Raw genomic sequence first — 25,958 nt, 5'->3', positions numbered from 1 at the left:
AAGTATAGTAATCGCTCAAAGTGTTAACACCGTATCCGATACAACTTCTCCGTATTGCTCTTCGACTAAGCTACGGGCCTTCTAATATGGTGAAGGGTGCCATGCCATATGTTTTAAGACGGGATGTTCGAGTAAACAAAGAATTAGTATCGCATTGCCATATCAACACTATCATTTGCATCACATGATGCGGTCCAATGGTTATGCTGTCCAAAATTGATACCTCCTGGGATGCATCAATATGAATCAAGCTCTCTGCACCTTCCGCATTGCTCAATTTGCAGCTTTTGACGGTCCATGCGAACGAATTACGACCGTTTTCACAACTACTTATTTACTTGAGTAGATTTAAAGTAAGTCAATTCTACTTCAATTAGTTCTATATTGCTTTTAAAATAACTACTTCTACTCGTATTTGAGTAGATTTTTGCGTCGCTACTTCTACTTCTACTTCTACTTGAGTTGCTTTATTGACTACTTTGCCCACCTCTGTTCATATATCGTCGCAGTGGAATCAAAGTGACTTATGTCCATTTTATACATTTTGAGAAAATTGACTTTTGGTAAAATTTTCATCTTCTTTCATCCATATATTGGCCCTGATTGACTTTGAATTAATGAAACAGACATAATCATGGCCAAGATATGGCAGCAAGAAATTTAAAAATTTTCAAAAACTTGACTTTTTTCAAGTTTTAAAAATGGACCTTGAAAATTTGAAAACTGGACATAAGTCACTTTGATTCCACTGCGACGATATGAATCTATCAACTATATTGGCATCTGCTAGAACAAATGACTTTATATATACTGTAAAAATTGACTCATCCGAAACTCAACATATAGGGTACCGGCATATTGCTATCGATATAGTACCTTGCAGCGTGTTATAAATAGCATTCTATAAATACGATCTGCGTAGTATTTGTTCTCGTTATTTTACCTCCATGAACAATTGTAATCACGTGCCTAGCATCTTTTCCGAGCGTCGTTCCTTTCGCCGGTGTTACTACTAAGAAAGCTAAAACTATACAAGAAAATACATATTATTCAATGATTTGGCTTCGAACAACTCTGTTAATAACTTCTGAGAATGTATCTCACACGCTGTTGTTTGATATATTCGACTATATTTGAAGAAATATTAATTGGATGCAACATGTCCAGGTAAGAACATGCAGTCATTGCGCAATTGATTCTATTGGGAAGTTTGTTGTGATAATCTGTCAGTAATAAATAAATACACGATGACTTTAATTTATTTTCAACTTACAACGCTACTGGAGCTTGCTCTGTTGGCTCCTGTTATTGTGGCACCAGAAATGATTTAGAAGAAATCAGTTACAATTAACTACACTTGATCACGAATTTGGGATTTACTTATGGACAAGTCTTTTAACAGATAGCTTCCTGCGATATTAAATTTCCTTATCCCAAAAAATGAAACTGTACATTATATTATGCACAATTGAGCGAGAAAATAATAGGGCATTACTATAAATTTTAGGGCACTTTCATTACTATACATGACAAATGTTAAATAGTAGGTTAATAATAGAAGTTGTTATGGTCCGCTGTTTCGGCTTTCACCATAACGGTAACGTTGAAGATGAAATACTTCAACTTCTATAACTGTCCACGCCGGGGTAGTAATTATTTATCTTTTTCTGATAAACAAGTTGGCCTCACATAATAAGAACATGGACAATGCATGAATTTGTAAAATGACACTATTTTTAGTAACCAATCCGACCTCATACCAATACGAATGAAGAGCGTATTGCTCCGGGCTATGTGAGTAAAGGTCCTTGCTGGCGGATTCTAAATATGGGCTAGTTGCGGAATTATCAGCCGTTGAAGTTACAGAAATGCATTTCCTTTCATTTTTTAGCATTTCTGATGCACTTTATCTTCATCTTCAGTCTAATTATACCAAGTTCACGTTGTGTTCATGCATGTAAAAGCTATATAAATGCGAATAGTCCATGAATATAGCATAACCGTTTTTGCTTGCGTGACCAACGGACCAACGACGAATAATTCCATTACAAAGCGTAACAAACTTTCAAAAGCGAATATGATTCTCATCCGCTTGGCTGTTTTGTGCGGATTGGTTGCGATCGGTAAGTTACCACACGTTTTACAAATCAAAGTTTCAGTACCTTATATTTCTTTTGTTTACAGCAATGTCTGATGGACACGAAATGCAGACACCAGATGGCGATGGCGACGTTGACATGAGCGGCCCAGGTCGATCTGGTGGTTATCGAAACTCAGGAATGGGACATCGGAGAGGAGGTGAACCCGGTGAGAGAAAGCTACAATACATAAAATTGACAACTTTATATATCCTCCATATAGCTCAATTGTCGGAGGTTGTCCTTTGAACTATGTCGTTTGCAGATCATCAAAAATTGTGGCGAGTGAATGTATCCGCATTACATTGGATGTGTTCATTAGAACCCCGTGCGATTACGGTGATATTCTGAGTGTGTATTAAATAGAGCCCGACTGATGTAGGATTATTTTTGGGTAAATGCCGATTAAACCGATATCTAACCCCTACACCGATAGCACCGATATATTCAGCCGATACTCAAATAAGATGCAGTTTACCTCAACAGGCGCATTTTCAAAACTTCAGAGCATTTATTTCAACGGCTTTACAGCCATTGTCATACTTGAACATGAAATAAACTAAAGGCGGCATCTGGACATCATAAAAGTGTAAGCTATATGAAATATAGCAATATTGCATTCTAGCGATCAAGGATTTAAGTTTTCTGACTTCCTACCATCATGTTGTGACGTCACGAAAATATCCGATATTTTGTCACCTCCAATGGCCGATACCGACAATTCTTTCAAATTGAATGTCGACTCGATATCATCGGCGAACCGATAATAATTAATCGGGCTCTAGTATTAACAACTAATTCCGGGAAAGGGGATAATTTTAGCGGCATTTGTAGACCGCGCATGATGCTCACAATGGAATTCAATTACCGATGGACTTCCTATTGACGAATATATAGTTACATGTTTAATATTTTTAGCGCTCGTACACCTTGAGATTTCTTATGTATGTATTTTATACGCCTACCATTCACGTAGTTCCATGTGCTGAAATTTTATAAGCGTGGTGTGGCCTGTGGCGGGATTTATGGCTGTTTTTAGTGCTTCGGACTTCGAGTTAAGAACCCGTGAATTTTTTATTCATCAGGGACCAGTCCACAGGGTCAAGATGGGGATGATGACGACGAAGATGATGACGACAATAATGACAGTAAGCGAGGGCCTGGTCGTTCCGGTCCAAGAATGGGAAATCGAAGACGCGGTGGACCTGGTCCATCGGGTCAAGATGACAATGATGACGACGAAGATGACGAAAATGATGATAACATGCGAGGACAAGGTCGATTCGGTCGAAGACGCGGTGGACCAGGTTAACACTCCTTTTCATCACAGACCGTGTCTTTAGAAGAGCCAAACAAAACGGCCTACAAGATTGTAAATTGAATTTCAGGGACGCAGAGACGCCCAGGATCAGCTCGTGGAGACAGCGACGACGATGATGACGTGGATAGTCGACGCCCAGGTCCCTTCCGTCGATTCTCTAACTACGGACAAGGTAATCGTCAGCAAGGTGGACAAGGTGAATTTTAGATCCTGCCGATGTTTCCATTATAATAGCGCATATGTGTGGTCGAATGAATAATGATATGTAATAATCCGCAATAAACTAAACTCACTTTTCAGGAGGTCAAAGACGTCCAGGACAAGGCGGTCGAGGAATGCAGAATCGACAAGGCTCTGGCTCATTTGGAGGTCGTACAGGTATATACACTGCTATACATTCGTGCAATTAGGTCGTAGCTAATTAATTTAACTCCTTTTTACAGGAGGTCAAAGTCGGCCAGGACAAGGCGGCAGAGGAATGCAGAATCGACAAGGCCCTGGCTCTTTTGGGGGTCGTCCCGGTAAATACAATGTTTTTTTCTAGTTGTAATAGTGTGTTTGCGTCGTACGTTATCAAGCAAACCCTTTTTCAGGAGCTCGAAGTCGCCCAGGACAAGGCGGTAGAGGAATGCAGAATCGACGGGGCCCTGGCTCCTTTGGTGGTCGTCCAGGTATATAGCCTACTTAGTTATAATATGTGTGGTTTAATCATACATTAATCATCGTATCACCACAGGTCAACGGCGAACTCAGATGGTAGGCAACAATCGACCACAATTCGGAGCAAGAAGGTCGTTCGGTGGTCAACAACGCGGACCTTCCAGGCCAAGGCAAAGAATGGGCCCGAGAAGACCCCCATCAATGCCACGTGGTAAGCGAAATATTATGATGATAGTTGCTTGACAACCTAAGTTGATAGACGAGATCCTAAGACGAAAGTGAACCGTTTTGCAAGTCGCAGATCAGCAATCATCACGAAGAATATCTTCTTGGTGTGTATGGAACACAGTAGTAAACCACCATGATTACTAAATCAACAGCAATGATAACTACATGTTCTCTGGACTCGTGATAGTCAAGGAATGACAATATTCAGCGGTATTTTTCGATCATGATTTCAATCCTCATTAGCAACATGGATAGTAAACACGTGTCTTATAGATTGGAATTTGCTGTCAATAGTAGCTGAAAGACGTTTTCCAGTGGCTTATAACACAATGCGTAGCCTATCTCTATAGTAAAGTACTAATATTCTTATCCCTAAATTATGCAATACTCAGCTAAATTTTCGACAAAGTCAAATCTGTAGCGCACCTGGTTACCTCATAACTGTGTTCACTTAACGCTGAGTTGCCTTGTATGTATTCCGCGCCGCCAGCGACTTGGATATGCTCAACGAGTCGAAACATATAAATGCAATCTAGCATAACTTTAAATAGATTCCTTTTCATTTCCCGTGTCTCCAGCATCAATGCGCCGACGACAAAGATCTCAAATGAGATTCAACCGCATGCGAGGACTTACTAGCCAGTTCGCGAAACGAGTTTCCGATAGAAGACGAGGAAGACGCGGAAGAATGAATGCTGATGATGATGAAGATGAAGAAGAAGAAAACAACAAGATGCGAATGGGAAACTTCCTTTGCAAAATAAAATCCTTGCTTGACGATAAAGGTAAGCGAAAGCAGTGATAAGCAGTAACAAATCCGTTATGGGATTTCTCCGTCCGTCACGGACACACCGTTGTAGATTCAATATCGAATGTAGGTCATTGGTCAAAGGCCAAGATCGAAAACTAGTGTTTTAAGTAATGAGAACCCATGCTCATGATCAAGTTTATTTTCATATATATCAGCTGATAGTATGGCCTATATCGGGCCAATGTCAGATTGGAAACTCTTAATCCGAATGTGACAGACGCCACTTGAAACTCGCGATTATGATAATAATATTCCTATTTTGATTCAACAGATAACGAAGAAAATGAAGACACAGAATCTTGCGACGGCAAAAAGATGATGGAAGAAGGTGAATAGATTAATTGTGTTTTTTTTTCCTTAGGATTTCGGAATGCATGACTGCAAACTAATAAAGCCTATTATTGCCTCTAAATACATCATTTCAATTCCAATGACTATCTTAATAATTACATATACCTTTCCTCACTTTAGGAGGTATGAAAAGGCGAATGGGTGGTAAAAATGGAAAAGGAAAGAAGTCTAATGGAACCAAAGAGGATGGTGATGATGACGATGATAACAAGAGACGAATGCGAGGTAATGACTTCATTTTCAGAGTCGAACAATTTATTATCACGACTATTCCCTCACATGCTGAACTCATTCTAAATCACTCCGTTGCAGTAAGTCATGTAATGTATATAATATTTGAATAGGTGCCGATCCGACAAATGTTCAGTTCGCTTCATAGTCTAATTAAAGGTACAAAGTAATAGGTGAAGCAATTTTTCCTTTACAAAGAAATCAATTCACACGTAAAACAATCTAATATGATTACTAGAAAATGCTATAACATTCGTACTCCATTACGATTACAAATCATGGTCTGGCCTACATAGTATCTGGCATGAACTAATTGATACCGAATTATCGTGATTTGAAAATAGCAATCCACAAGTCTTCCATGTATTTATCAAAGATGTGCATTTGTGCAATGTGCGTTCATGTGCATTTGTACGATGTGCATTCAGATGGAGTTTAGCATTACCTAGGAAACATTTGGAGTTATTCAAATTAGACAACCCCGACGTGTCCATGCAATTAATCAGATCCCAATCGTATATGTAACAGTCAATCTCACATTTTTTAGGCGGTCGACCTGGAGGTAGAGGTGAAATGAAAGGAAAGGGAGGTAAATCGAATGGCACCTCCGATGAGGACGATGACAAACGACCAATGAGAGGATCCGGAGGTAAGGACGAGTTAATCTGTTGTTTATCTAGTATCTTCCTCTTTGTATCATATTCATGAGAATAATCCTACGACCAGATTAATTGACCCCTTCTATCAGATATCGATAATTACATTGGCTACAATAATCTGATTAGATCGCCCAGGCAGAGGACCAGGGGGCGAAAGAAAAATGCCAGGAAAGGGTAAGAAACGCAATGGCACGAGCGATGACGACAATAACAAACCGTCAAGAAGAGGTCCAGGAAGTAATATTTGCATCAAAGCTTCACTTTATTGATATATTACCGTCCTACATTGTTCTATATAGTGGGAAGTCGCGGTGATGATGATGATGGCGATTATGAAATAAGAGGTCCTCGTCGTGGGAGCCAAGGCCGGTCGTTTAGACGAAGAGGTAAATTAGGAATATGCTTTCTGGAAATATAATTTCACGGCTGTGTTTCTGAAACAGGATTCCAACCTGCCCGCGGTAGACGACCTAACAGAATGGCTCTCCGTAAAATACGTGGTGGTCTTCTCAAGCAGACACTTAAAATGTTACTCAAGTGGAAAGCCGATGATGACGAGGATGAGGAGGAATCCAAGTCTTTGGAAGAAATGATCCAAAGCATTCTTGATATATTAGATGAGAACGGTAAGATTTACTAGCTGGAGTCGGCGACTATGTGAAATTTCCTTTACTTTCGCCAACTATTAATGTTCATAGATGATGACGATGATGACGAGGGTGAGGCCGTTGAAGATTCTGAAGATGATGAAACGGATGTGGATGATATTGGAGGTATTTCAAAATCTAATGCTGTCCTCCGTTTGAAGCTATGCACTATAGGAAGGTGTGTCGTCTGATAATCCGCTAGAGTTGTAACCTGAGTCCCACGTAATGTGTGGCTGGGTAGATATACTTAGCTCTTTTCGTAGTAGACGCACGTCCCTGCGTTAGTCCTTGATCTGACAACTTCAACGTGAATGCAACGACAGTATTGCCTCAGATAGATATATTGGTCGAATATGTATGGAATATACAGTAGGATATCGCAGATGAGTTTGCCTTTGTAATTGAAATGCACGAGCTGATAAATGGTAAGTCACGTGGTAGCGAGAAGAAAGATATAAGTCACGTGATATACAGATATGGGCGATGTACCATAATGATGTTGTATCTTACAAAGTGTATGAACCGTGAGAGGGCGCAGGGCGTCCTACAGCACTTACACTATAATCTTCTTATGCCTTTGACCAGCAGTGCTTACATGTTTCTTGCAAACCAAAACACTCAAATTAGAGGATAACATCTCACTGCCCCAAATATTCAAAATGGTCAGAATTTCAGAATCGATGGACATTGATTCCCATAGTGACATCTTGTGATGCTGCTGTAAGCATTTTCATGTTTCTTTGACATTTATCCACTTCAATGTAATTTATCCTCTCCCTAATCGATTTCTAGATTCTGAAGACACCGGTTCTGATGATAATGGGGATGATTCCGGAGATGCAGAATCCGGAGCGAGTGACGATGCAACCGATGACAGCGAATAAAGGATTTACTAGAATGCGACCAAGTGTTAACAAGCTCATTCAATTTCACTGGCTAAATGTGATGTCAATCTCGTTTTCTACTGAGAATAAACACCATATATTATTCATTATGTTCAACATGGATTACTATATGAGATAGTTAATCGGTACCAATGTAGTAGGTCGCACTGGTCGCAAAACCAGTCTGGCATAGTAGGAGACTCAGTTTTAATGAATCGATAGCGCTTTTATTCGACCCACACCTGTGTTTTGTAAGGCCGTGTTATTGAGTCTCCAACTATCTGTTAACTTCATCACCCAGTGCCCAACTAGCGCTCGTCGATGAATAATTATGCGACTTTGTTGACAAATAATTCAATAAGAATAAGTTTTCGACCGTCAACATGTTATTTGAATTTACGAATATGTCCACAAGCGGACATGCAGATCGATAGAGCGATCGCAGTTAAAGTTCGTCATGCTTGAACATTCTGAACGTGCTTCAGGCGAGAATAAGTGAGGTATCGGCCAGCTCCCATCGCTACTTAGCTTCAAGGTGAAATCTATATGTCTGTCACTGCAATTGATTGTATAAGGCACCACCATCGCCATCGTCATGGAACGAAAACATGTAGTGAGCTTTGTTGGTTTTAGAGTTTACCAAGAGCTTGTGATTCAATAACTGGTAGTTGGATAACACTCACGTGAATATACTTCCACGTCTTGTCGCGAATTGGTGTCAGAGGTTATGGCCTATATCGCTTCAATTTCGAATTAGTCAACCGACCTCAAATTGGGGAAAAAATTCCCAGTTTTCCAGGATTTTCCTCCGGTATTCTAAGTTTGAAAATTTTGAAAAAGTGTCCTCCTTTCCCGATTTCAAAATATGGTAACTCTAAATTATTCTACGTGTGCAGGTTTTGATAACCGAGGAGAATGTGTAGAATTCAAACAAAAACAAGACTTATATTATTACGCATTAAAATTGATAACAATAATGTCATGAAAACTCTGTGTGTATTCACGCCCTGGTCGGGCGACGCGCGAAATATTTTCAAAGGTAATGAATGAATTCGATCAATAATAATATTACTTGCATATATTGCGGGTCGCCTTTGTATACCACTGCGCTCAATTGGCAAGGACAGGTTTACTCGGCGCTTTATTCGGCGTCTATCATTTTGTGAAAAGGTTTCATTGCGACGATCTCACCGGCGATGTCTGACGATAAGTTCTCTCCCAATAGCGAATACAATTACACTCAACTCTGTAAATTACACATATTTTTTGATTTTCAGTCTCCAATACTAAAAGAAAGAAATCGAGTGACAATAAATTGAGCGAAGTGCTAAGAAAAATTTTAAGTCAAATAAATCCGCTCCGAACTATTCTACTTTATGGCGATATAAGGAAAGGAACAGACGTAGTTCATTTTAAACACACAAATTATCTGTGCACATGCATACCATGAGAGCATGATGTGCATGTGTCGCTGGACAAGGAAGGTGGAGATATAGGCTCGTACGGCTTTCTAAGTCTTGCACCACCCCTCCATGCTATCCCAATAATGCACGAGCGCCTAGCGGGGAAGTCATGGAAAGTTGTGTTACTAATCTGGTCTTTGGTCTGGCCCGGCTGGGGATCGAACCCACAACCTACCGATCAAGAAGCCGGACGCTTCACCATTACGCTACCTTGTCGGCACGAAGATCTAAAAAATTGTGGCTGGCACCTGGCTACGTCAATGCGTCGGAACTGATGTTATAGTCATAAACATCCCAAATTACGCGCTCAGACTAATCAAATTTTGGTTGGCCTTGCAATTTTTCCTGGGTAATTAATTTTTGATGTTATAACTAATTTCAAGAATTATCTCGGAGGCCACGCAAGACCTTCTCGCGGGCCACGGGTTGGCCGCCCCTGCGTTAGAGGTATGTGATATATTTTGAAACTTGAGGCAATTAAGATGTGGAATTTGAAGCAAAATCAACAATCATAATATAAACGTGCGAATTAACTGCATATTCTTAAACATCGCAACTTTCCAAGGATTCCGTGCTGCACGCGCGAAGGCGGCGGCATACCTCAATTTTTCTACTGGTAGTGTCTCGCTATTCAATCAGTTGCTTCAAGCCGGGAAAAAATTCAGGTGCTGATGCCTTTGTAAGCAGATATCATTTCGTTAGCTGTACCACTCAAATTTCTGTACCATTCAAATTTCAAATTTTTTTCGGCAGCAATCCGCAAATGGATACAATATTCCTGTACAGATATTTCAAAATCGGTTGCTTTCGATTTTGGTATACTAACTTTTAGGATTTGATGAAAGTGTTCCTATTTCCGACTCCAAAATATGGTAACCCTAATATACATGATCGGCATAGAATTTCTCCCTTGTTTTATTTACCTACATTAATAATACTAATACTGTTCTCATGATATTTTCGGAATGCCGTTCCTTCAGCAGCCGTTACTTCCAAGAAAGCACAATCTACGGAAATAAATTATTGCAATGAATTTTTGACGATGTCTTGTCACTACCGAGAAAACCAATACCGAGAATGGACTCAACAGAGAATTGACATAGCCGAGAACCTAACGTATTAAGACGGACGATGTTGTGAAATGTAAACCTGACAATACCTTATACCACGGCGTCGTGATATATTATATATGAACGAACACGTGACCCTATCGCATCACGTGGTGTCATATTGCCAATTCCATCCATACATTTCCGCAAAGTAATACATTAATGTCCGCGATACCTAGCGAAGACTAAGGGCCCATTCTGTCACAATGCTGACCACTGTATTAACTGGAACAGTCAATTTCTATGATAATTCCGTGAAATCAATATTTTCCGTCGCTTTGACAACAATTTCGACGAGGACTTGCAATGGAATATCACCTTACGCCTTAGCAATCCAGGCTAGACCATCAATGTATTCCCATGGCGCCAGACCATTGGTACATTAGCATTGAAGAGTGTAAAATATCGGTTGCTGTACTTCAGTGGCTCCCAAACGGTGGGGAATTCCCCACTGGGGGGGAATTCAATGGTTTCTGGTTGGGGAATAGACGCATTTGTTAAAAATTATATACAGGACAGTCTACATATTCACGGAGACACATGCGCAATTACCGATACCAGTTAACTGCTCTGGAATGTATGTATCGAAAATTATATTGCGTGTTGTTCACAAAACCTCATTTTTAAATCAGGATGACCAATCCTGGCGTCACAATCGCATCCAGCACGACTAGTTTTACGTGAAATAACGCTTCCGCGAAATTGTGAACGTTACTGGTATTGGTTCACAAAACGTGTTATGTTGCAGTTATAGGCGATTGCCTCGCGTACTGGTGTGGCTGTGTGTCTTGTGTATAGTCAAACCAGCAAATAGCTGCTCTGTGATGACAAAAGCGCTGGGTAGTGGAGAACAGGGCCGTAATGTCGCACCCTAAACTCCCAATTGGGTGGGGGGCGAGCTCGAAGGGCCCAAATTTATTTAGTGCATTATTAAATTAAAGTAATTTTTTTAAATTTATGTCACGTTTTCAAAATATTTTCGCGCTCGGTGCGCGATTTAATATTGCCAAATATCTAGTTATTGGGTACCCTTCCCTCACGAAAATACGTAGAACTTATAGAAATGGAGACTTCGGCGTCGGTCATTGTTGCGCCACGACGCACCAAGGCATATGAAGGAAGAGGCAATGTAACATGCAACTCCGAAAAGTGTGCCAGAACGATCAGCAGCGAGAAGACCTTGGCCGAGAAGAAATGCCCTTGTGGTGACCTAGAACTTCGATATATATGCGATACATATATGTTTAGTTGGCTAAATGGCTAGCGCCGAATGTTCCTGACCTGGCGATCTGAGCCCCACAAGACAAATGCCATCCCGCAGGGAAAATTATTTGCCAGTGAAGCATTACCTATTTGAAATCGCGTGTGCCTTTCAGTTTTAGCGATTTCCATATCTTGTAAAGAAGTCAATATACCAACTGGTCCACCCGAAGATGTTCAATTCTTATTTAGGGGTCCTACCTTTTCCAACACAACTCAATCAGCTCAACCGGTAAATCTGATTACGTGAGCAGAGAGGGGATAAAAAATTGATAGAAAAATATGCAATTCCCGATCATATTGGCCGATTCAAACACGAATTATATAAATTTTTCGCGCTAAGGGCGTTTAGTCGACATAAGGCGACGCACTAAACAGTAGACCCAATGTAGCTGATAAGTTGCAGGGAAAAAGCGTACAGGCTCAGCGAGGCTGAGGGAGTTCTGGGGGCCTAAGACCAAAGTTTTTTTTTTGCGGGGCTAACAAAGTGATGTTACGGTCCTGGTGGGGAATGAAGGCTCGGAATATATCTGAAGTGGGGAATGAAGACAAAAAGGTTGGGAACCACTGCTGTACTTGGTAGGTATGCTGCTCAAAAATAGGGTATACCTTAGCCAACACCATGGCGTATTTGGTTTTTATGATACCATAAACATATATTATACTGAGTGTGAACCTTTGCAATTTGTATGTTCGCGTTCACAAACAAACCTTGGTTGTGTCTGCACTGTGAACCTATTCATTAGGGTTGTTCAAAAAAAACTTTTTTTTCCAAATCTCACTCGCCTACTGACTAAATCGTCAGGTTGTCCAAGAAAACGATGCACACCAAATTTGACTCAATTCCAACCAGTCAAGGCCGTGCAATCTTGAATTGAAATTTTTAATTTATTAAAAAAAATTAAAAAAAAAAATTTCTCAAATTTTTCTGTCAACCCCATGAAATTGTTGAGCTGTCTTCAAAGACGATGCAAAACAAATTTGAGTCAATTCCGACTTGTAGAAGCGGAGTTATTCGCGTTTTTCGTTGATATTTGTCGGATTATCCTTGATCCGGGGATTATCAACGAAAAACTCAAATAGCTCCGCTTCTACAAGTCGGAATTGACTCAAATTTGTTGTGCATCGTCTTTGAAGACAGCTCGACAATTTCATGGGGTTGACAGAAAAATTTGAGAAATTTTTTTTTTAATTTTTTTAATAAATTAAAATTTTCAATTCAAGATTGCACGGCCTTGACTGGTTGGAATTGAGTCAAATTTGGTGTGCATCGTTTTCTTGGACAACCTGACGATTTAGTCAGTAGGCGAGTGAGATTTGGAAAAAAAAGTTTTTTTTGAACATCCCTACTATTCATGCGTTGGAATTCTTTGTTTTTGAACTTCAGACCACTTTCAGCAAGGCGCTGGCAGCATGAAAAGAATCTCAGTTCTAAACGAGCATGCACCTTGCCAATTTCAGAGATTATGTGCGCGAAAGTTGCGCGATGGTTTGCTCGAAATGTTCAGCTTTCCGTCTGTACATCTTTGTTTCGCTCTGCTGTGAGATTTACCCGCAGTCACACAATAGCATAGACGAAGCTCTCTGCACGTAGAAAGTCAGGGAATTGTGCTTGGTGAAACAATCAAATATATGTACATCAACTGATTTGATATAGAGAATTCGTCGGTGTCTAATGTAAAAAATCTGTCTGGCATACGGGATCTATCTTGATTTGATATCCTTATTGCATACTCGATTAGGGTATTGGCTACTGTATAACTTGTTTTTGAGATAATACCCGGCGCAAGTATGGAAACCGGTGTTTCACTCTCAAGAATAATAGGCCTACATATAGGTCCGGTTTAGCCGGGTCCACGTTGAAACTGTTGGCAATGCGAAGGAAAATATTATTAATTTTGTGAAATTATTATAGCATTTGATTGTTCCACTGGATACATTGGGTGACGTTTAAAAAGTCAGCCTGTACTTTAGCATTGTGTCATAACGTTACCTGAGTGGTTGCTAGTTATCATGTGCATTAATATATTACTTTACGGAAATTTAGGGTTAGAATTGGTACTATTACGATATGTGGCGTTAAAGATTCACGTTCGCGTTCACACGTAACCTTTCAAAAAGGTTCACGCTCACACGAAGCACAACCTTTCAGGAGTTCGTACCATCCCTAGATGTTATGTTGATGTGGGAAAATGTATGGAATGAAAAGGCTCACAGTCAGCACTTGGCCAGCCCCCCCCAAAAAACGTTGGTCCTGGGCCCCCCATACGGTGATAAACCTTACTTCTGGGGGGCTTAGCCCCCCAGACTCCCTCAGGCTGTACGTTCTTGACCGCTGCTTATCATCTATATTGGGTGTCCATTTAGTGAGTCAGTCTGTATCGCCTGAACGCGCTAAGCGCGAAAATTTTTTATAATTAGATGACTGAATCGGGCAATATGATCAGGAATTGCATATATATTGCTATCACTTTTTATCCTTTCTCTGCTCACGTAATCAGATTTACCGGTAGAGCACAGTGAGGTGTGTTTGAAAGGGTAGGACCCCTCAATAATAAATAAACATCTCCGGATGTATTGTATACCCGTTGGCAGGGACGAAACAGCACTTCGTCAGGCCCCAAAAAACTGGAGTCTTGGGCTCATATACACTGTAAAAAATCTGGTAGATTTACTGGGAAATCGCTGTAACTCTTGCAACGAATTATCGGTAGCTGCCAATAATTGTGCGTAGCTTGTAATTTTACATTTTGATATGTATTATTACCTCAGTTTGGCTCTAAAGTCAAGTTACCAGAATTTCTTGGAAAAATTACTGACATTTACTCGTTACTGAAGTTTACCAGGCTATTGACAAAATTGATTAGCTTGAAAATCTCTGCAGCCACTGTATACGTGGAACTGAATGTTACTGATATCATTCTCGTGGTGATTTGACCTGATTCAACCTCGTTCGCGAGACTGGGGTCTGTCATACGGAAATTGTTGGCCCTAGTACCAATTTCGGTATAGTACATAGTAGGGTAAAAGAAACAACTGGCAATCGTAGATAGCCACTATATTATATTATAAGGCTATGGCTATACGGCCGGTCTCGCTGGTTACATTCGTTGTCACGGACAGGACTGATGAGTTAGAATATCAGTTTAGGATGTATAATATTGTTCGGGAAACTAGAAATATCAGCACCGCATGCTAAGTTGACCATTTGTTAATGGCGAACAAGGCGAGTTAGGCGACCTGTAAAAAGTTATACATTAGGTTACCGTTACGCGTTACTGCTTTTTCTGAGATTCGTAGTAAACAACCAACGCACAACTGTGACATCACAAGGAGCGTCTGGTTACGTAAGTACGGTAAGTAGTGACAAAATATGGAATAAATATCAACTTATATGCAACTAGATGGAAAAGAAAGGGACTAGATGTAATGATAAATGTTTCTGTATGAAAAAACGACCTTAATCAAACATTATACCGCAGTGGTCAGTAAATATTATTGGTGGCATGTCAGCGGATGAATACCACTTATTTCGAAATCGTTCGAGTGTCGCATTATAGAAATTAAACATGGAACGGCAACGACCGATTTTGCAGCTTCGTTCCGCTTCGCCGGGGCTGGAGTGGAGAATCGTTTTACGTAAGCGACTGTAGGATTTCTGGCAATCCAAAAGCTATCTTCCCGAGCGCAGAAATTATTGAATCTGGTCTTGATCGACAGCTACTGTTGTACCGATTCCGAAAATATACATTAAAATATTGATCAGGCACTGATCCACCTAGAATCTGTCCTCCAAGTCTGAAATATCGGCATTGTTTAGAACAATCGGGTAACCGCAACACAATGACCATAACAATGAACCGTTGCGACTCTCCGATTGTTCGAACAATGCCGATATTTCAGATTGGAGGACGGATTCTAGGTGGATCAGTGCCTGATAATTATTTTACTATATATTTCCGGAATAAGTGCAACAGTAGCTTTCGATCAAGACCAGATTCAATAATTTCTGCGCTCGGGAAGATAGCTTTTGGATTGCCAGAAATCCTACAGTCGCTTACGTAAAACGATTCTCCACTCCAGCCCCGGCGAAGCGGAACGAAGCTGCAAAAGCGGTCGTTGCCGTTCCATGTTTAATTTCTATAGTCGCATCGTCGTCTGGCCATTATTGAGATTGGAGCAAAGGGTGGAGCGAAGCTTGTGCTTAGTGGACACGATCGTTGAAGATTCCTAGGAATGCTGATTGGGATACGCATCGTAAAAGGTACAGTACTACATAGTATTCGTTACCGTGAATATCTACGACTGTGCACACCACCGGGATGACTTTGATTTCATGATTGAAATATTTCATTCGCCGCATTCTCTGTTCTATTTTGGGATGTTGGTTGACCTATATACTGACCTGTGACACCACATACTCTGCCGCGGAGTAGTTGAAACTGTTGGCATGTTTATGTCATTTTTGGGCCATAGCATAGAGATGTTTTCATCCACTGCTGGATTTGTTTGGCACACATGCCACCTCAAATGAGGAACCTTCTCCTTCCATACATAAGATCAGTGGTTCTCAACCTGGGGAACGCGAGAAATTGACTTAGTCTGTATGAATTCTGACTAAACATGTGTTTTGCAACCATTTTCAGAAGACGATTGTTGAAGATGAAACTTATTTCGTATTCAAGAAAGCTCGCCAAATCCGAACTCCAGCAGTCGCGCTCAACTTCATTTAAGCAAATTTTTGATATTCTTTGAAGATTTGGAGGAATTTCCACGTGTAAGTCATTCATTACTTCATAGCTTTGGCAGTAGCCTAAAGCTCGTTGCGCTGGGTAGCTGTTGTTAATAGTTGGCGAACTGCACTGCGTAAGACAGACTTAGATGCAATAAAGGTTGCTTGGTTTCGCCCTCAATTAAGCTACCCTACATCAACACAATTTAATTCAATTCAATTCCAAAACTGATCAAATTGAGCATGGAAGTGCAGAACGACGCCTTGTTCTCTGTAGTCACTACCAGCATTAGGATTAGTCTCAGTGCAACCTACTTTGAAACAAATTGATGTCCTGTCCAATGTTTTTTTGCTATTTTCAAATAAGTTTGGGGAAATTAATCAAAAATGTTCAAGACTGGAATACGGATTCAAACTTGGCGTAAGACATAAGATCAGGGATGGGCAACCTGCTGCCGTAGATGGGAATAAGTAAGTCATGAATCTCTGCTATATCATGTAAAAGGCACCGTCACACACAATGTATCAGTACCGGTACTTCAAAAATTGTTATATTTTTGTTACCCTCTTTGTCTCAGTAGTCTTTATAATGTCATGTCTAGGTTAGGAACTTTGCTTAATATAGCAATTTACGCATGAAACGCATGAATTCGTTTTAGTGGAACTGCAAGATACTAGCTACACAGAAGAAACGAGGACGGGAAAAAGAAACAATTGGAAGTTTGGCCGATGGTGGGAAATCACTCGTGTTACTGCAGCTCCTAAAGAAGAATTAGACCTCCAGCAGCAATACTTTTCCATCGATAATCTACTCATCGTGAATCATGAATGAATATACAGTTTGTTCCAATCTCGTTTTGGGGCTGTGAAGAAGCTTTTGCGATATTTTAGCTTCGGGTTGCTTTGCGATAGGTATGGGATGTACGTGAATTTACAAGCTGGTATGTAATCCTGATTTACACAGACAGCATGTATGTAGGTAGGCGGTAAAATTACAGTCTGAGTGGCAAATATACAGGATAAAATGTAGATTGGATATACCGGAGGTGACTGTAACATTACAGTCTGGCGTGTAAAGTGAGATTACCGGACGAGTGTAAGTTCAATTTACATTGACTAATGGTAATGTTAAATTACCACGAAATGTCTGGCTACCGTGCTTCCAAACATTTCGCGGTAAATCGAGGCTTTTATTTTTTACAGTGTAGGGTGACAAACCGACCCTCCAGGCCGCCACCACGTTGTTCACTTTGCCACGAAAGTATAGATGTATTGCGTAGTAAGCCAGCGCGAGGCGCGAAAATTTTCGATAATTCAAGATAAAATCGGTCAATAAGATCGGGAATTGCACAATGCACACATATTACTATCAATTTCTTGTCCTCTACACTCAGTTGCTCACGTAATCAGATTTACCGGTAGAGCTGAGTCAGGTGTTGTCTTGGAAAATGTAGAGCCCGTAAATAATAATTAAACATCTTCGGGCAGGTGGACCCGTTGGTATGACTTCGTTACATGATGTTATTTCGTGACCTCCTTTCTGCTATATCAAAAATATACAATCGCCGAAACGTACTAAACTAAAAGATCTCACGATTTCAAATTGGTATTTCTTCACTGGCATATAATTTTTCCCTGCGAGGTGGTATTTGTCTTGTGAGGTTCAGATTGTCCAGACAGGATCATTTAGGTGCCAGTCATTTAGGCGCCTATGGACTATTAAACCCACATGTATTTTGCTTATATAACGAAGTTTTCGGTCAACATAAGGGCAGTACTTTTCGGCCAAGGTTTTCTCGCTGCCGATCGTTCTGGCACACTTCTTGCAGTCGCATGTTACATGACCTAAGACTTTATACGTCTTGGTGCGTCGTGGCGAGGTAATGGCCGACGCTGATATGCCCATTTCTATAAATCTTGCGTATTTTTTCTTGTGGGAAGAGTACCCAATATTCGAGATACCTGGCAACTTGTAATCGCGCGCGGCGCGAAAAGTTTTTGATAAAGTTGCTTAGATTTTCAAAAAATACTCTATAATTTATGCTAATTCGCGAAATAATTTTGGGCCCCCTTCGAGCTCGACCCCCCCAATTGGGGGGTTTGGGGTGCGGCAGTTACGGCCCTGCTCACAGTGCAGAACCTGCCAAGGTTCGTTGCGAACGTGAGCCTTCAAATTGCTGAGGTTCATACACAGAACGCGAACGTGGACATCTCGTTCACACCATCCCTAGTATCTTATGTAATACCCGCAGCTGTTGTGCGATACATTCGCCTATACTCGAAGAAATATTTCAATCTAACATCTCCACGGACATTACATGCAGAGATTACGTAATTCATTATATTTAGACGTTTCTAGTATATTCATTATTAAACACATCATTATGGGCGGCAGATTTAAAATAGTAAGCTAATAGTGGAACATTTTTGGTCCACTATTTCGGTGATCACCTTGACGATAACGTTTAAGATGACATACTTCAACTTCTATTACTATCCACGTCGAGGTAGTAATTATTCATCTTTTACCGGTAAATAAAGTTAGCTTCACATAATAAGAACGTGTAACATGCGTGAATTTATAAAGTGTCACTATATTTACCAACCAATCCTTACTCATATTGATAGCAATCTACAGCGTATTGCCCCAGGCATTGGTGGCATATTCTAAATATGGGATAGTAAAGGAAGAACTAGTAAATGAACGTACAGAAATGTATTTCCTTTCGTTTTTTAGCATCTTTGCTGCACTTTGTCGTCATGTTCAGTCTAATTATACCCGGTTCAGGTTGTGCTTATGCATGCCAAAGGTATATAAATTCGAATAGTCCATGATGAACCATAATCGTTTTAGCTTGCGAGACCAAAGGAGCAACTGCGAATAATTCGATTGCAACGCCGAACAAACTTTTAAAAGCAAATATGATACTCATACGTTTGGCTGTTTTGTGTGGATTGCTTGCGATCGGTAAGTTCTCGCACGTTTTGCAAATCACCTTGTACCTCACTATTTTATATTTATTATGTTTGCAGCGATGTCTGACGGACACGAAATGCAGAAACCAGATGGTGATGGCGACGGAGGAATGAGCGGCCCAAGTCCTGATGGCGGTCATGGGCCCGGTGAGTGAAGGCTAAATGTCACTTAAAACTTCATCTTCATATATCCTCCATACATATTCATTGTCGATGGTTGTCCTTTCGACTATGTCATTCGCAGATCCAACATTGTGGCGAATAAATGTCTCGGCATTACATTCGTGTGTTCATTAGAACGCCACGCTATTACAGTAATATTCTGAGGGTATATTAACACACAATTCTTGGGTAGGACAGAATTTTTGCGGAATTTGTGGACCTTGAAAGGTCTCGTCTATGCTCAATGCTCACAATGCAATTCGATGACCAATGGACATCGTATTGACGAATATCAAATGACATGTTCAATCTCTTTAGCGCTCGTACCCCATGATCTTCGTTATCTGTTCATCTCTATCCGCCTACCATTCATGTATATGCATGTGCTGAAACTTGATGCGTCTTGGTGTGTCCTTTGGCGGATTTTAGGTCGGTTTCAGTGCTTCGTACCCCAAGGTGTTCACAGACTGCGAGTTAAGAACCCTTGTGTTTATGATTCATCAGGGTATAGTCCACCGGGTCAAGATGGGAATGATGGCGATGAAGGTGACGACGACAATGGTGACAACAAGCGCGGACCAGGTAGATTCGGTCCAGGAATGGGAAACCGAAGACGCGGTGGTCCAGGTTAATACTTCACTTAATCACATTCAGAATCTTCAGTAAACCTGAACAAAACGGAATCATATATTTTAAATTGAATTTCAGGAATGCAGCGACGCCATGGACCAGGTCGTGGAGACAGTGACGACGAAGATGATGACGATGATAACCGACGCCCAGGACCATTCCGCAATCGTCAGCAAGGTGGTCAAGGTAAATTTAATAACTTGCTACTATTGCCATTATACTTTGGCATCTGTGTGGTCGAATAAATCATAATATTTATAATCCGTAATAAAATATGCCTGCCTTTCAGGAGGTCAAAGACGCCCAGGGCAAGGCGGTAGAGGAATGCAGAATCAGCGAGGCCCTGGCTCATATGGGGGTCGTCCCGGTATATAGCCTATATTGCCATACACCTGTGCATTTGCGTCGTATGTTATTAAATTAAACCCCTTTCAGGACCTCAAAATCGCCCAGGACAAGGTGGAAGAGGAATGCAGAATCGACGGGGCCCTGGCTCATATGGGGGTCGTTTCGGTAATTATATTGTAATACACATGTGAGATTGCGTCGTTCTAGTTAATTTACCTCTCTTTTCAGGAGGTCAAAGTCGTCCAGGACAAGGCGGTAGAGCAATGCAGAACAGACGAGGCTCTGGCTCCTTTGGGGGTCGGCCTGGTATGTACAATATTAAACATTTGTGTTTTTCTATCACACAATAATTCAATGTAATAACACAGGTCAACGGCGAACTCAGATAGGAGGCAACAATAGACCACAATTCGGAGCAAGAAGATCGTTCGGTGGTCAACAACGTGGACCTCCTAGGCCAATGCAAAGAATGGGACCCAGAAGGCGCCCATCATTGCCACGTAGATTTGCAGCAGCCGTCAAGAGAAGACGAGGTAAGCATATAGTGCGGCGATGATACTTGAATTTATTCGCTTTGACTGAGTGTTATCGTAGCAATGGGTGAAGATAGCATGACGTTGATGGATGAAAGCTGCGGGTGACATTGGGCCGTTCTACAAGTCGGCACATCCGCAATTGTAATGAAGAATTCTGGCCGGGTTTAAAATGACCAATATATACCACGAATAATAAAACAACAACATACTCTACATGTTCAATCACTATTTATTGGCCTCGTGACGGTAAAAGAATATCGCGGTTGTAAAATTCAACTGATATCTTACGACATGACTTCATTCCTGACGATTACTAATAATATTGCAATTGAAATACGGTTCCCGGTGTTTTAAAACACAGGGTGGCGCTATGGCGTATTGTGGGCCGGAGTAGGTTAGGTGTTCCAAATTAAGGCAATATTCAGCAAAGCTTTCGTGTTGTAAATGTTGTTGCTGTTGTAAATGCTGTTGCTTTACAATTTTTAAAGCTTCATCATTTAAAATATCTTACGAATCTATCCATCAACTGCATACGTAAATACACACAATATGCGCAAGGTAAACGTAACCAATTCCAGATATAACAACAACCATATTTGTAATGCATCCGGTTGACTCACCAGCGTGTTCGTTTAGGGTTGCATTGTGAAATGCTTACTCTCTGAGATTGTTATATATGTGTCGCTAGCGACCTGAATATTGAGATGTCCGCGATTCGTACACGTCTAGAGTTATTCCTGTTTCCAGCATCCATGCGCCGACGACAAAGATCGCAAATGAGATTCAACCGTATGCGAGGACTCACTCGTCAGTTCGCGAAACGAGTTTCCGATAGAAGACAAGGAAGGCGTGGCGGAAAGAATATTACTGATGATGAAGATGAAGAAGACAAGAAAATGAGAATGGGGAAATTCCTTTGCAAAATTAAAGCTATGCTTGACGATAAAGGTAAACTAAAGTAGTGATAGCCTGTGACAAATCCGTGATGGGTTTTCTTATGCTCATCACCATCATGCCGTTGTAGATTCAGAATCGAATCTAGGTCATTGGCTAAAGGCCAAGAACGTGGACCAGTGTTTAGATAGCGGCAAACTATGCTTATAATGAAGTATGTTTTCATATATATCATATGATACTAATGGCCAATTTCGATTCATCAGATAACGAAGGCAAAAACGACACGAAATCATGCGACGGTAAAAAGATGATGGAAGAAGGTGAATATGCGAATTGCTTTTCCTTGGGAATTCGGAATGCATGATTACAAACTAATACAGCCTATTATTGCTTCTAAATATAGTATTTCAATTACCAATATGTATAATATTAATAACGTATATAACTGCCCTCACTTTAGGAGGTAGGGGAGATGTGGTACCGATGGATCACTGGGACCGAAAATACTTTGACAATTCTCTATGATAATTCCATGATTGCACTCCGTGAACTTGTATACAATTGCATGCTGGCAAAATCTTTCCTCACATACAAAAAAATTCGACGTGCGCGAGCTATGGGGTCTCTCACAGATGATTTTTGTTTTGGGGGGTCTAAACTAAATTTAGATCGACATATACATTTTTCTTTGTAACCTTCAACACGAACAAACCAGCAATCATTTTCATTGTGAAGTGTAGGGCTTGTATCAGGCTGTATAATGGCACCTATTATTTTTTCAGTACTTTCCTTGAGTGGACTTTTTTTCGATTCATGTATAAAATTCGTAGGGTGGGGACCGATGATACAATAGCCAAATCAAGCAAAATAATCAAGCATACTAATCATGAAACAAATGAAACATGCCTACGTACAGAAAATCTTTATCTAATAATTGCATATGATGTTTTATCGCTATAACGAGGTATTTGGAAGTCACACTGTCGATTTTCGGGCAATATGTATGTACCCACAAATTTATAAGTTCGGGCCTAAATCGAAACGTGGTTTTATGACAACATTTGAGTTAATATTTATTCTATTTTTTGACAGTTGCGACCAAACATTCTTCTTTGGCTTGCTGCAGCTTAGATTATAATACTGAGCAAGAAAAGTAGTCACATTTGAGTTTTTTAGGGTATATGTGTCATAGGTCCCCGGGTCGTGTGTCATTGGACCCACCGGGTGGGGACCGATGACACGTTCGAGCAACAAATTTTGAACGTCCATAAATATTTTTTGAAAAGACGGATATTCATGTATATGTGCGCGATATGTAGAGCTTGTATCAAAGTGCTGAGCCAGCAAAAGATCTGCTGTTTTCGGCTGAACATTTCGGGGCCAGCGATCATTTTCCAATTTTTGATCCATCGGTACCACATCTCCCCTATTAAAAGGCGAATGGGTGGTAAGGGTCGAAAAGGAAAGAAGTCTAATGGAACCAAAGATGATGGTGATGATGATGATGAAAGCAAAAAGGGAATGCGAGGTAATGGCTTCATTTTCAAAGTCAAATATTTTATTATCACGACTATTCCCTCACATGTCCAACTCATTTTGATTCACTATGTTGCATTAAGTCATGTAATGTAAGCCTATATAATACTTCAATAGGAGCCGATCTGACAAATGTGCGGTTCACGTCATTTTCCTATTACAGATAAAAAGTAAAGAGTGGATCAATCGATAACGATTCCTTGAAAGTGCTGTAACATTCGTAATCCATTCCGAATACAAGTCACGGTTACACAGTGAGAGGCATGGACTGTGTGATCCCGAATTATCATGATAGAAGAACAAGCAAGCCATAGGTCTTCCATGTAGCCATCAAAGATATCCATAAGTGTGCAATGTGCAATTGTGCATTCAAAGTTTAGCAATAACTGGGAAAACTTCGAGATATTCAAATTAAATATCGCCGACGCGTCTTTGCAATCAATCCGACCCTGATCGTATATGTAGGCTAACCGTCAGTCTCACATTTTTCTAGGCGGTGGACCTGGAGGTAGACGTGGAATGAAAGGAAAGGGTGGTAAATCTAATGGCACCTCCGATGACGACGATGACAAACGACCAATGAGAGGATCTGGCGGTAATGAGGAGCTGATCTGCTATTAATCTAATATATATTCCTATTCCTATCTTCTTTCGCGGAAATATCCCTATGACCAGAATAATGGTCCTTTTGTATAAGATACTCATATTTACATTGGTTTTAATCCATTGACCAGATCGTCCTGGCAGAGGACAGGGGGGCAGAGGAGAGATGACAGGAAAGGGTAAGAAACACAACGGCACGAGCGATGAAGACGATAACAAACCGTCAAGAATAGCGCCAGGATGTAATATTTACGTCAACGTTTCGCTGGGTGATATATTACGATCGTGCAATGTGTTATAGGGGGACGAGGCGATGATGATGATGATGACAGAAGAGGTCCTCGTCGTGGGAGCCAACGCCGACCGTTTAGACGACGCGGTAAGTTCAGAATATAATCCCAGAAGATATCGCTTCACCGCTTTGATTCCGATACAGGATTCCAACCTTCCCGTGGCCGACGACCAAACAGAATGGCTCTCCGTAAAAAACGTGGTAGTCTTCTCCGGCAGGCACTTAAGATGATGCTGAAGTGGAAAGCCGATGATGACGAGGATGAGGAGGAATCCAAGTCTTTGGAAGAAATGATTCAGAGCATTCTTGACATACTAGATGAGAACGGTGAGATTTTACATTTGTGCAATAAGTAACTTATATTTTCTGCAGCCAAATACATGGGATATATAGCAGCACGATGTGCTTCTTATATATCTCAACCTTATGACAAGGCTGTATTGATATGAATCGTATACACACTTTTCTGTAGTAAAACTTCTCTCTCACCGACACCAATATATTTAGTTATTCATGCTTACACCCACGTTCGTATTTGGGGGGTTTATTCATATAGCCTACGACACGTAAACAACACTATTCTGATTTTGGTTTATAGTTGCCCAAATAAAGTCAATATATGTTTATAGATGATGATGATGATGATGATGACACCACGGATGATTCTGAAGATGATGAATTTGATGTGGACGATAATGAGGGTATGTTGAAGTTCAATTTCATTCTTCGACCAAAGCTATGCGTTCCATCCGCATTGCGCACGGTAGTCAGTTATCAGTACCTTATGTGCTCCATAATACCGGCTCTGAATTTCGCCAAATGAACCACAGCGACCGCAACAGTCCCACCATTCCGTATCAACAATTATCACAAAAATACCGTACCTTTCACTCAAGTTGGTCACGGAATCCAATTTAAATTGCGATTATATCTCAAAGTGTTTTGTGCAGACGCCATATATGCTTAATATTATATCCATCCACTTAACATTTCGTAGATTCTGCCGACGCTGGATCAGATGAAGGTTCGGATGACTCATCCGAAGACGCTGACTCCGACGCTAGTGAAGACGCAGCCGATGTCAGTGCCTAAGCATTTAAGTGGACGTAACCGGACGTTAACAGTCATGCCATTCCATGGATTCGATTATCTATATCGATCCCAGATCAAGTTTCTAATAAATAGTGAACATCAATAACTTCCTGTGTACTCGTAGCGGATTAATTTACATAGAATATTGCCTGTCATATCAGTTGAAGGTCGCGAATGTCGTATGAGCAGCGCAGCATATTTATCAACTGAGTGTCAGTGATTCAGTGGTTAGTCCGCGTCATCTCTCTACAGCCTTTCATGCCATGTAATGCTATAATAGGTTATATTGCTACGCGAGTTATTTAGCAATACTGCCTTGTCGTCTGGTCTAGACGTCTGCGGCGCGGGCAACTCGTTCTATCAATTGATACTGTGTGAATTGGATTTGTGCA

At 40.7% G+C, this 25,958-nt stretch overlaps 2 protein-coding genes and 1 long non-coding RNA gene across 4 annotated transcripts; all 3 read left to right on the top strand.

Moving 5' to 3' along the window:
* The first annotated feature begins 1,998 nt into the window (after window positions 1-1,998).
* Window positions 1,999-25,672, top strand: LOC145438049 (uncharacterized). 2 transcript variants are annotated; one of them, XM_080315422.1, is made up of 17 exons: window positions 1,999-2,123; window positions 2,185-2,307; window positions 3,224-3,445; window positions 3,527-3,655; window positions 3,760-3,837; window positions 3,903-3,980; window positions 4,053-4,130; window positions 4,196-4,330; window positions 4,926-5,132; window positions 5,430-5,486; window positions 5,630-5,734; window positions 24,073-24,174; window positions 24,314-24,424; window positions 24,484-24,561; window positions 24,619-24,801; window positions 25,104-25,175; window positions 25,472-25,672. In XM_080315422.1, exons 1-17 carry the CDS (start codon window positions 2,078-2,080, stop codon window positions 25,564-25,566), a joined length of 1,899 nt encoding a protein of 632 aa, XP_080171548.1. In that variant the 5' UTR covers window positions 1,999-2,077; the 3' UTR covers window positions 25,567-25,672. The 2 variants fall into 2 exon arrangements, with proteins under 2 accessions (XP_080171548.1, XP_080171547.1); XM_080315421.1 differs by lacking the exons at window positions 24,073-24,174; window positions 24,314-24,424; window positions 24,484-24,561; ... (1 more) ...; window positions 25,104-25,175; window positions 25,472-25,672 and adding exons at window positions 6,288-6,389; window positions 6,526-6,636; window positions 6,699-6,785; ... (1 more) ...; window positions 7,098-7,172; window positions 7,839-8,027.
* LOC145436984 (uncharacterized) lies at window positions 15,878-17,367 on the top strand. Its single transcript, XR_013914520.1, has 3 exons — window positions 15,878-16,026; window positions 16,409-16,539; window positions 17,154-17,367. It is a non-coding gene; the product is annotated as an uncharacterized LOC145436984 (long non-coding RNA).
* Window positions 20,010-22,407, top strand: LOC145437941 (uncharacterized). The gene is made up of 8 exons (XM_080315312.1): window positions 20,010-20,259; window positions 20,341-20,448; window positions 20,552-20,629; window positions 20,698-20,775; window positions 20,839-20,916; window positions 20,979-21,143; window positions 21,894-22,094; window positions 22,307-22,407. Exons 1-8 carry the CDS (start codon window positions 20,010-20,012, stop codon window positions 22,405-22,407), a joined length of 1,059 nt encoding a protein of 352 aa, XP_080171438.1.
* Window positions 25,673-25,958: the final 286 nt, after the last annotated feature.

The sequence above is a fragment of the Botryllus schlosseri genome, chromosome 4 (assembly GCF_051294905.1).
Source record: "Botryllus schlosseri isolate E-star chromosome 4, Bs_hap1, whole genome shotgun sequence".
NCBI classification, from domain to species: Eukaryota; Metazoa; Chordata; class Ascidiacea; order Stolidobranchia; family Styelidae; genus Botryllus; species Botryllus schlosseri.
Note: the sequence above shows the minus strand (reverse complement) of the source record. Positions and strands in the feature narration are given on the sequence as shown.